This window comes from Schistocerca serialis, chromosome 1 (genome assembly GCF_023864345.2).
Source record: "Schistocerca serialis cubense isolate TAMUIC-IGC-003099 chromosome 1, iqSchSeri2.2, whole genome shotgun sequence".
Lineage (NCBI taxonomy): Eukaryota > Metazoa > Arthropoda > Insecta > Orthoptera > Acrididae > Schistocerca > Schistocerca serialis.
In genome coordinates, this window is record NC_064638.1 from 366,978,640 (window position 1) to 366,991,562 (window position 12,923).

The 12,923-nt window shown below is 41.9% G+C and overlaps 1 protein-coding gene across 2 annotated transcripts in view; it reads right to left on the minus strand.

The window, feature by feature from the left end:
• Window positions 1-12,923, minus strand: part of LOC126470438 (U2 snRNP-associated SURP motif-containing protein) — a 161,165-nt gene that overhangs the window by 131,462 nt on the left and 16,780 nt on the right. For both annotated transcript variants that reach the window (XM_050098288.1, XM_050098281.1), the window contains exon 5: window positions 4,948-5,030. In XM_050098288.1, the coding sequence (XP_049954245.1) occupies window positions 4,948-5,030 (83 nt within the window). The remainder of the gene's footprint in view (window positions 1-4,947; window positions 5,031-12,923) is intronic.

Consider the following 12,923-nt stretch of genomic DNA (forward strand, 5'->3'; position numbering starts at 1 on the left):
GTACATAATGCATTTGACCATACAGTGAGCCAAGCTTTGCTGCAAATTTTACAAGAATCACTGTTTGGTTCACTATTAATTGATTATCAATCATTTTCATTGTGACTCGTGTCAAACTTTGAGTCAATATATAAATATTGTTAAACACACACCTGCCTTGCATTTCCAAACTTAGTTGTTCTACACCTGGTCCTGATTAGGCTACTCTTAAATAGTAATCAGTCACTTGTTCATCTAATTTGTAATCTCATTGTAACAGTATATCCATTACAAAATGAATGTCCACACTTTGTAGCATTCAGATTTATTGATAAAGATTAGAATTAATTTGTTTGAGTAATGTCCAATGAGCACTGCCCTTGCTTATACAGCATCTTAGTGTTGAGTTCTCAGGTATTTTTGCAGGTGTTGTTGTTAATTTGATTATATGATGTCCAATAAGCATTGCAATTGCTCATATAGCATCTCAAATGTGAGTTCGTAAGTGTGATAGGTAGACAGCACACACCACTGTCGAGCCCCAGTACAACACAAAGCAAGAAACTTTTAAAATTGTGCCCTACTTTCTCATAGTGGAGTACCCATTAGCAAGAGCTGCTGGGCAAACAAACTCATGTTTCAGGACTGTTAAGGTGAAAGGTTATTCACACCAGTCTAGCTGAAATTTTTAAATAACTGACAATAAAAAGAAACCTTTATAAAATGTATGTAGAGTTAGGCATTCAGAGATATTAGAGCAATTAAGAAATTGAGAACACAAATTATTAGTTAACTGGACAAAATATAACTGTAAATGTTGTGGAAAATAAAAATCATTTTGTTAAAGTGATTAATTGTGATTATTACAATCAAACTTCAAATGAAATGTATAGTGGGAATGACTTTCCATAAATTGGTATGCCCCTGCTACATTTTCTAGTACATCCTTCCCTGAGAATTTTTCCCTACTAAATCAGACATACATTAAGCCACTGCACTGTTTTGCATTTAAGTGATTAACAACAAGAAATGTTGTTTCTCCTTCTAGTGCTACCCACAGATTCTATTTCAAATGCCCATATTCTCCATCCTCCATGTGCTTCATGGATCTCTTGTAACTTGGATTGAGACTAACCTACTATCCCTTTTATTAATACTTTACCGAACTACTGTCTCTTCTCATACCTGAAGGATACTTTGATTTAGAAAGTTAGGGTTCCTGTAAGTGTTGAGCATTTTTACAGGGTATGGGGCACATGAGCGCCATCTCCAGCAGTTTATACAGGAATGAAAATGTCATGTAGAATGTAAGCAGCAATCTGGAGGGGACAGGGAAGGGAAAGGCATAGTAGGCTACAGGCGGGGGAAGACAAGCACAGTGACAGTGTGCAGGGACTAGACTACCAACAGGTAACAGGTCAGGAGGCTGTGAGTTGTGGATGGGGAGGGGAGGAAGGGAATGGAAAAGGAGAGGAGCAGGGAAGAGAAATGACGGGTGGATGTGGTGGCAGAGGGCGCCACCGTAGGCTGAGGGTGGGATAATTTCGGGAATGGAAAATGTGTTGGAAGGATAACTCCCATTTGCGCACTTCATAAAAGCTGGTATTGGAGGGGAGCATCCAGAGGGCTTGGGTTGTGAAGCAGTCATTGAAATCAAGCATTTTCTGTTCATCTGCATGTGGAGCCAAAGGGTGGTCTACTTTGCTCTTGACCACAGTTTGGCAGTGGTCATTCATCCCAGTGGACGGCTGGATGGTTGTCATATCAACATAAAAGGCTGTGCAGTGATTGCAGCAGAGATAGTAAATGATATGGCTGCTTTCACAGGTGGCTTGGCCTCTGATGGGGTACGATAACCTTTTGACAGAACTGGAATAGAAAGTGCTGGCTGGGTGGACTGGGCCTGAGTCTTTCTCAGGGATAAGATCCCTATGGTAAGAGGTTGGGATTGGGAGTGGCATCAGGATGGACTAGGATATTGTTGAGGTGGGTGAATGATAGAACACCACTTTAGGAGCAGTGGGAAGGATCTTGGGTAGGCTTACCCTAATTTCAGAGCATTATGATATGTAATCAAAGCCCTGACGAAGGCTCAGTTGTTGCAGACTGCGATGGTACTGGATGACAAATCGGGCACTCCTTTGTACCTTATCTTGGGGATGGGTGAGGATTATGAGTGTGTGGGGAAATGGCCCGGGGAGATTTGTTTGTGGACTATCTGGGGGAAAGTGCATGTCTATGAAGACCTTGGTCAGGCCTCAGCATACTGGGATCCTATATATGCAATAATACTCAAGGTTGACAATGCACATTTGTGCGGCAGCTCTCAAAGCAGAGGGAGACGGTTTGAATGCTTGCAGTGAAAAATTTTCACTGCCAGTGTTTGGCCAGCAATAGAAAAAAAGATGGCACAAAATTTTTGTTCACCAGAAATCACGTTAAAGTCTGGAGTTAAAATCCAAAGCTCTCTCCACTCTCCCATGGAGTGAGAGCACGTGACACTGTTGTTGGTGATCCATGCATTGGATGGAGGCATTAATCTTTATGGTCTCTTTGGTACTGTTATGGAGGAGCAGGCTACATGCCAATAGTGGGTTTAATTTCCCTTTCTCACCACCACCACCACCACCACCACCACCAACACCATTATGAAGTATCTTTGTTGTATTTTGCAATTTTTTGTAGGTTTACTGCTTTCCATTACTGCAGAATGTGTGTTATTTTACTGCACCTGCTACTGCTTTATCCATGCTCTACATGTTAGAGTTATCTTTGCCCCCTGATGATGATTTCTGAAATGGTGATTGTTGCTGCATGCACATGCTTGGGGCAGCACTGAAGTAGCGAGTGAACAGTTGCATCACAACTGGGTCAGCATTTATCGCCCGCACTCGCTAATGTGTTACGATTTGTGCCACATTCTTATGGTTTTAAAGTTTCAGTGTGGAACAATCAATGTATTGTGACATAAGAGACACTGCTAAAACTGAGTGTAGTTGAACTAGTTTCAAATGACTAGTAATTTCAGTAATAAATCATACAGTTGCTGATCCACTAACGACTGTTACATAATAGAATGTTTCATTATCCACTTTCTAAAAACTACCAGCAAAAGGAAATATATAATTAGATCTCTGGAATGAAGAGGAGGTAAGCAGCATCCAACATTACAGCACATTAGCCCATCACCTTAAAAAGTCTGAAGCACTGTCTAAAAAATATACTCTTCCCAACAAAAAAAGGCCTGAACAGCACAAATGTATAAACATAGGCCCAGATATGGTGTCTATGTAGACAACTTTCAACCACAAACAAAGCATCTCAATACTGAGAACCAATAAAAAAAGTTTCAGATGAAGTGAAACTGTAGTATGTGTTGCAGACAGAACTTACTATTGTATCAAGGCTAAAGTTTCTGGAAAAATTCAAATGCCATTATACAGAAACATGAAAACTGAGAAATAATGATTACTTTCCAGTGCTAAAATTTGTTTACCAAGTTGAGAAAATAAACACTGCTAGTTTCACATATATTTCAAACACAGCACTTTCAGGCTGAAAATAATTTTGCATCATCATTATTGTTGAGACATGACCATATGCTATTTTGGTTGCAACAGAAGTAAGAATGCTATTATGCAAATTTGGCATCACAAGAGAGGGTTATTACAAACGTAAAATGTTTTAACTGTGTGCCACAACAAGCCTCACATTTACAACCTTAAGTTTCACTGTGCAATCTGTCCACACAGCTTCAAATGATAGTGTGATGGTGGGTCCAGACTCGTACTTCAATTTCTCAGACAGTGAAACTACTGGCTACGGAAATTGAAAATGTGAGAAAGTGTCATGATTTGCAGGTGGGTAGCTTAGTCAGTAAGAGCACTAAGGTACGCTTCTTGGTTTGAGTACGTCCTGGACATAGTTTTAATATGTCAGTAAGTTTCAAAACAAAGCACACACTACTGTAGTATGGAAGATTCATACTGGATGAAATCTGGAGCTTAAACCAAATAAATATTCAAATGAGACATTTGAGAAATGATTAGAAAAACAATAAACCTGGAACAGTCTGTAAACATTTATATGCCTGTATCAGAAAAACAAAGTGACTGAAGGACAGTTGGTCATGGGTCAGCTATCACAGTGACAACTAATCAGAGAATGTGGCTTTGTCATGTTGTCAATTCATTTCAGCATTGCCACTCTGTCCCCTTCAGCGCCAGTTGACACTACCTGGTAATGTACCTATTTTTGATTCACTTACATTGTGTGCTTTGTCTCTTAGCAACATGTTTCTTTCGGGCAAAAGATTGCTTGAAGATAGCAGTAAAAGTGTCATGAAAAGTATATGGTTATAATGGCCCCTGTAAATCAAACTCCACATTGCACATTAAAAGGGAAGTGTGAACGTATACAATGTAGAAACCCGCAGCTGTTGCTGCAAAAACTAAATTGCACACATGGGTAAAGACAAATCAACAATGATGACCCTTTCCTTTGTCAATGAATTCAACTGCAAATTTGTTATTTTAATCCAGGGTGGTTGTTGTTGTTGTTGTTGTTGTTGGTGGTGGTGGTGGTGGTGGTGGTAGTAGTAGTAGTACATGGAATCATGCGATTAATTATGAGTTATCATCATCCATCTCATACTAAAATTAACAAAATCACTAATGGACTGAAAATTGCCCATGAAATAAAAATGACTAGTTCTCAAAATTTTGCCAGAGGAATCAGATGAATAAGACAATGTGCACTAATTTAAAAAATAATAAAAAGCTGGAACAAAAAATATGCTTGGGAATAACATTGTTCTCACAGGCCTATTGCTAACATTAAATATTTATTTTTATTCATATTAAATGGTAGTTTAACAAACCTATAAAAAACATTTTAGTGCAACATTAATATTGAAGTAAATTTTTAACTGACACAGATAATAAATATTAAAAAATTCACAAAACATACCAGCCTTCGTACTCTGAACATCTTCAAACGTAGATTTAATAACACCCTTATACTTATGTCTCTCCTCTCGCTCTTCTTGGATCCTTGGGAGAAAAAAAATAAAAATAAATTGAAACTGATGATAAAATACAAATTCAGAAAGCTTAAAAAATACAATAAACTCTTAATTTACATATCTTCCTGCTGTCTACAGAGCAATGCCCACTTATTAGTCTGTACCGAGCATCCACAGCTGCAATTGTTGGGACTACTGTTGACTAAAAGAAAGGCCATCTGCATAGTTCCACCATCTCATTTTTTATTTTGAATAATCTGTAACTTAAAACATCATTCTGTATACTGTCTTACTGTGTTGTGTCCCATATTACTTTTGCTGGTTACTTACATTGTTTCTTGCAATTGCTGTTTTGGAGTAGGAAACTTAGATAATTGTGTAATATGAATGGATAAGTCAAATCAAATGATTGGTTATTATTCTTTCAACAAATGGCATTTCAATGAGTGGAAATAGCTGATGTTCCACTTCTTTGTGATTTATGTAATTAATGATTTAATAGGCTTTCAAAAAAGATAAACACACGGAAATGGGAAGGCAACAGGGGATATGCTCTACCTCTGAGTCTGTTGTAGAGGTAGGGAATTACTTGTCAGGAGAAGGAAACAAATACTGAGAAACTGCTCTTTCTCCAGCTCTTGCTGAAGCAGACAGTAGCTTACACTTCCTGAAAAATATTCCACCTTGAATGCATCCTGTGCTTATATTTCACAATTTCTTCTCCTTAATTCGCAATATTTTTGTATATTCTGTAACTGCTGCAAAGCTGTACAAACAATAATAATTAAACATGCCAATTGCTGAAGCTGACAGAGACTTGGCTACTACAATGAAAGTATGTGCATGAGAGCAACTGCAAGCTGGGTAGCATTGCAGTCAGTATTGAAAGTGAATAAAACCAGCTACAAACAAGCATTGGTGTAGCAAACATAATTCTTGCAATGTGAAAATTGATTTTGTAAAAAGTCAACAAATGAAGATGACGTCTGGTAGTGATAATCCATAGATTGTGTAAAACTAGGTAAAATTCCAATGGCTTTCCAATGCAACAACCAATCGTGCAACAGAAAATTGTACAAAAGTATTTTCATTGTACCACATGGATCCAGCACCATAACAGCATTCAGGTACCAGTGGAGGATAGGATTAATCTGCAATTAATGAGAGATTGAGCTAGCATTATAGCCAACTAATAAATTAAAGGCTGCAATTCCAGATGTCAATGGTCCAATCCCCACTCAGTCCTATGATTTACTCCTGTCACTTACTACTTCTGTCTAGGTGCAAAATGCCACGTTTAGGAAAAAGTAACACAAAGCAGGTGAATCAAAAATGTAATGACAGCACGAGGCATAAGGATGAACGGTGCTGAAAAGAAATTTTCAGGTGGTGTTGACATGTGATAATTTTTGGCCACAGGAGTATTCTGAAACATATCATAGTAATGTAAACTTTTAGTAAGAACAATTCTTACAAAGTTTTTTCCACAATAAAAGCCAGTCTCAGTAAAATATTTTGTATGCCTAGTACAGACAATACATTATAAAACAATCCCATTAATAAATGTACAGGATGTGAACTACTGTGTTTACATCTGATTCAAACTTAATGCATACATTGTCACAAAGCTACAATTTTTGATATATGTATCAAAATCTCAGATGTCCATTAAAATTTATTCAGGGACAGCTCCACTTACAATTACTAATTTCCCATAGAGGGTATGATGTGGCTTGTCTTTCCTAACACTTGTCAGGGAATAAGGAGTTTTGACATTAAAAAATAGTGGATACCACACCATGTACAAAAAAATAACTGAGCAGCAGTTCGCTCTGACAACATTTGTAGTTGATAACTGAAGGATGAACTAAGAAAATCTGTTTAATATAATAAATGAAGACATGCACAGAAAAATGGGCTAACCCTCAAACATAAAAGCTTAGAGATAAGTGTTGCCAATGTCAATTCTGATAGTTCCCGTACCCAGCAACAGATGGCAACACTTACCTCCAAGTTTTTATATTTGAGGGTTAATCCTTTTTTTCCACACGTCTTCCAATGAACTTTCGTAATTTTTGATTTGATTTGGTACCACCATATATTACTGGTGCCAAAGAAAACTGTACAGGCACACCTGGTAGGCTGAGCTGAGCTCGATGGAGGAGAATATACTACTGGTAAAGCAACGTCAAAAAAATGTGTAAATACATATTTAAGTATTGAACTGTGTTGGAAAAACATATAAAATTAAATATGCATCTACAATCACTGAATTTTTGAATTGCACACTCATAGATGTCCATTTATTGTGTTGTTCTTTTTTACATTCATGGATTTGGCCTTTTAAGAGTTCCACTCCAGTCATGCCATCTTTTGTAGTGTGTTCCTGATCATTATAGTCCAACACGTAGAGACTCATATCCTCAAGATTCTGCAGTCTTCCACGCATTATTCATATGTCCTTCATTTTTTGAAGACTGCAGTATCTTGTCTACCCAAGTGTATCCTAATATACTTCCTAAAGAATTTACGGTGATGTTTTAGCAAAGTATGCCATCTATGCAAGTATCTCATAATATACACTCTAAATAATTTACGGTGATGTTTTAGGAGAGTAAGTTTAAATCATATAAATTAAAGGAAATCCATAAAATGATACAGCTTCAAGATTTACAGTTACCAGTTACATGAACAAATGCTATGGAAGGATTTAGACTGTATGCAGCACTTTGAGAAAGGAGGACTTCAAGAAGATTTTTTTGAAATAGTAAAAGACTAAAAGGTAATTTCACTGAAACTGCATTTAGAAGAAGCAGCACGACCTTAACCATATGATATTAAGCTGGTGGGAGGGACTGAGGGAGTAAAGAAAGAAAAGGTTGCATTTGTTAAGATACTATTTTTTGCATCACAATTTTTACTGCTTTGTGATCTGTTCTAAATACTGAAGTGAAGAATAATTAATGTTTCCCCACGGCCACAGGAGTGTGTGTTGGGACATCTGTATGGTTTTGTGTGTGTGTGTGTGTGTGTGTGTGTGTGTGTGTGTGTGTGCTATTGCAAGAAACAGATTGACAGATTGATTAATTGAGGGAGGATATGGGACCAAACAGGGAGGTCATCATTCCCGCGACTCCGAAGTGAGTTACAGAAGAAAGAGGGTCTGCTAAAAGTGGACAGATCCAATCATGGGAGTCAGATTATAAAATAATGAACATAACATTACACACACACACACACACACACACACACACACACACACACACACACACAGTAAAGGTACAGCAGGTGAGACCAAATCTAAAAACTGGAAAAAAGGGGGGCTGGTCATGGGGTCACAGACGGAGAAGACTAAAAGAAGTCAAAACCACAACCACCGTGCTCCTACTCCAAGACTGAAGGAGAACCTTATATCCGGAAATAAAAACCACTTTCATGGAGGAAACTGAGGACCAGTTCAGCCATCCATGGATTGTCTGCTAATATTAAATTTAAGGAATCGGGAAGACTTCGCTTAACACGAAGGGCTGAAAGAAGGGGACATTCCACCAGTATGAGAGATATCATCAGTCTGGCTCCACAAGCACATTGTGGGTGTTGGTCGTTACCTAGGAGGAAACAATGGGTGAGCTGGGTATGACCAATGCGTAAATGGCACAAAACAGTGGACTCCTTCCAAGAGGAGTAAAAAGAGGAGTGCCAAACTGCAGTACACTTCTTGATTATGCGGTGTTTATTACTATGAGCAGTAGCACTCCAGATGGCATTCCACTATTGAGCAAAGACAGATTTGATATAGATCTGCATATCTGCAGCTGAAATCATGAAAGGAAATGGGGGTTAAGTATCTGCTTCTCTAGCCAAATGGTCATCTAATTAATTCCCTGGGACGCTCACATGACTTGGGACCCAGAGAAAGATGACTGAACAGGTGGCATGCTGAAGGGCAGAGAGAAGGCCGTGGATAGCAGAGTCCAAAGGGTGATGAGAATACTTCGGTCGATAGCCTGCAGGCTGCTCATGGAGTCTGAACAAATTAAAACACTGTGGAGGGAGGCCTAAGAAACAAGGAGGGCCCTGTGAATGGCTAGAAGCTCTGCTGTGAACACACTACATGACCCCGGCAATAAACTGTGCTCGAAGTCAGTAGGAGACGTGAAAGCATATCCCACCTTATCAATAGTCTTGGAACCATCAGTGTAAAAGATGGTGGCACCCTGGAACTCTGCAAGGGTGGTACAGACAAGGCACCGTAAAATCATAGGAGTGACAGAGACCTTACAACCCTGGAATAGATCAGTCCTAGTCCATGGTCTAGGCACCATCCAAGGTGAGGGGGTTGGGGGGTTATGGAAGGAAAGACATGTGGTGCAGTCCAATGAATGGAGGTGGACATCCTGACAGAGGGAAGTGAGAAGCATGCCAACTGGCAATCCCACCACTGGACGGGTGTTAGGAGGGAGACATCCTCATTGGTGAAGAGCACAGGCTACAGAGGATGGTCAGAGAATTGGCAAATGGCAATTGTGTAAGAAACAAGGAGATGGCTCTGTTGGGTATGTGCAGGGGGGATCCCCACTTCTGTGAGGAGACTATCAACAGGACTAGTACAAAAGGCACCAATAGCGAGATGTACCCCACAAGGATGGACAGGTTCAATGTGTTTCAAAGTGGAAGGAGCTGCTGAGCCATATACCTGACTACCATAATCTAGTCTGGACAAGACCAAACCACAGTAAAGATGGAGAAGAGTGGAATGATCTGCACCCCAAGATGTGTGGGCCAGGAGGTGGAGAGTATTAAGTTTCCGCATACATGTAGTCTTTAGGTGGCAAATGTGGTGCAGTCATGTCAGCTTGTTATCAAAAATAAGGCTCAAGAAACTGGACTGTGCTGCAACATTGAGGAGCTGGTTGCCTAAATATAGTTCTGTGGCCTGACGACAAAAATGCAAAACCCGCATTTTGTAGGGAGACAACTGAAAGCCATGAGCAGTGGCCCACGCATTGGCCCGTCGAATGGCGCCTAGGAGCTGGCACTCAGTAGATGCTATGGAATTGGAGCTGCACCATATGCAAAAATCGTCGACGTACAACGCCGGGGTAACCGGAGGCCCAACAGAGGTCGCAAGCCCATTGATGGCAATGAGGAAGAGTGTGACATTTAGCACAGAACCCTGTGGGATACCATTCTCCTGAATCTGAGGGGCACTGAGCGATGTATCAACTCGGAAACAGAAGAGCTGGTAAGATAAAAACACACAGATATAAACTGGAAGGGGACCACAGAAGCCCCAGTCATGGAGGATAACTAAAATGTGATGGCGCCACGCCAAGTCATACACCTTATGTAGGTCAAAGAAGACCTCAACAAGGTGCTGGAGGTGAGTAAAAGCCTGTCGGATGGCTGATTCCAATTGGAGTAAAGGGACGGTTGGAGGTCACCCTGCCCAGAAGCCACTCTGGTACAGGGACAAAAGGCCCAGAGATTCAAGCACCCAACATAATCTGAAGTTGACCATCCTTTTGAGCAGTTTACAAAGTACATTCATAAGGCTAATTGGGCGGTAGCTGTCAAGAGATGTTGGGTTTTTCCAGGGCTTAAGGATGGGGATAACTATACTGCCTCGCCATTGAGACAAAAAAAGCATTTGTGAGCCAAATATGGTTGAAGACCCTGAGAAGCTGCTGCCTCCGCGGAATGTTGGATCATCTGGTTGTGGATGGAATCCGGCCCTGGGCTGTGTCTCACGAAGAGCTAAGAGCCTGCGCCAATTCCCTTTCAGCAAAGGGTGCATTATAGGGCTCAACATGGTGCAGACTGAAACAGAGGGGGGGGGGGGTTCTTTGAGTTTGACGGGGAAATGTAGTAGGGTAGGAAGAGGATGACAATGCTGTCACAAAGTGTGTCGCGAAGTGTTCTGCAAGGACCAATGGATCAGTGCATAGAGCACCTTAGAGGTTCTGACCCCGGACAGGGAGGAAACATGGGGCTCCCAGTATTGCTTTTTTACTCCGTTTAATCAAGTAATGAGCCTTAGCACGGAAACACTTAAATGTGAGGAGGATGGTCTGTGAAGGATGCCGCTTAAATCGCTGTAGTGCCTGGTGGTCCTGGACAGCGACTGCAACATCCTTGGTCCACCATGGTACTGGCCGATGATGAGGGGGACCTATGGATAGGGAGTCAGCAGTGCAAAGTGGACAGCAGACCTATATAAAGGCCAATGGGCCCTGCGGAATGCCCAACATGGGGGCCTGTCTGCCTGGCAGCAGCAGGGGAATGATAGAATCACCACGAAGTGGTCACTGTCACAAAGTCATCATGGGATGACCAATGTAGGGAAGCCAAGAGTGCAGGGGAGGAGATCATGAGACCGATAGCAGTAAAGGTGCCATGAGCGGCACTGAAATGGGTAGGGGAACCATCATTGAGGAGACACAAATCGAGGTCCATGGTAAGTTGGTCAAGTAGGATACCCCTACCCACTGAAGTGACACTCCCCCACAGTGAATGGTGGGTGTTGAAGTACCCAAGGAGGAGAAATGGGGATGGAAGTTGCTGGATTAAGGTAGGCACTGCAATGTAAGAAAGTGGTCTACCTGGGGGGAGGTAGACATTGCAAATGCTGATTGCCAGAGTCGCTTGCACTCTAACTGCTATTGCTTCCAAGGTGGTACGTAGGGGGATTCAGTCACTAATGACATCGGAGTGAACCAAAGTGCAGACCCCACCAGATGCTACCCCGGGGCCAGCACAGTTCTGACAGAATGCCCGATAACCACGAAAAGTTGGAGAATAGTCATCATAGAATGCGTTTCCTGAAGAACTAGACAGAATGCGGAATAAGAGGAGACAAGACATTGCATTTCCAGTAGGTGACCATAGTATCAGTTGCAATTCCACTGGATGATCGTGTGGCGGGAGTCCAAGGTAGACACAAAGAAGCCGAGAAAGAGGTCAAGTCACTCCATCAGTAGTTGTCACCGACAAGGCTGGTGTGACATCCATAAATAACATGTCAGACTCAGGTTGCGAGGGGGGAGATGGCACCTCAGGGGGCACTTGTCTTGGGATTTATGTTTCTTCTTCTTCTTCTCCTCCTTCTTCTCTATCTGAGGCAGAGGAGGGCAAGGCACAGGGGGAGTACAGGCTTCTGCAAGATCTGGAACTAAAACAGAACAGGCAACCTTGGGGCTCCCAGATGGTGTGCCTCGTGGCTGAGTGGTGGTAACTGGCCTGAGACACACCAGGGAGAGGGGTCCTGGGAGGGAGCTTGATCACCGGCAGATGCCGAAGAAGGAAGGCACTTCTTCGGCTGGGAAGGGGAAGCAGTTCCCTGACAGGAGGCCGTGTGAACTGCAGGGGAGGGAGAGGGGAGAGTGGGACGGTGCTGGGGTAAGAACAAGGGGGGAGGAGGAGGAGGAATGGAAGTACCAGAGGCAAAAGTTGAAGATAGTGACACTGGATGGAGTTTCTCACATTTTTGGCAAGCCTCGGCATAAGACATGTGATCCAGAGACTTGTATTCTTGGATCTTCTTTTCTCTCTTGTAAGCCAGGCAATCCGGCGAGTGACAGGAGTGGCAGTCAGCACAATTTACACATACAGATGGTGAAACACAAGGGCTTCTCTCATGGAGTGAGTGGCCACAGTCTCCACACAAAGGGTCCGCCTTACAGCGGGAAAACATATGCCCAAAATGCAAGCACCGAAAGCACCGCATAGGTGGAGGTATGTACAGTTTCACATCACATCTGTAGCACGTAACATTGATCTTCTCTGGGAGGGTATCCCCCTCAGAAGCCAGAATGAAGGCGCCAGTATCAGTGCGGTTGTCTTTGCAATCCTTCTGCACACATCGAACAAATGACCACCACGCCGCTCCAGATTAGCCCCGAGTTCATCAGTTTGCAGGAAG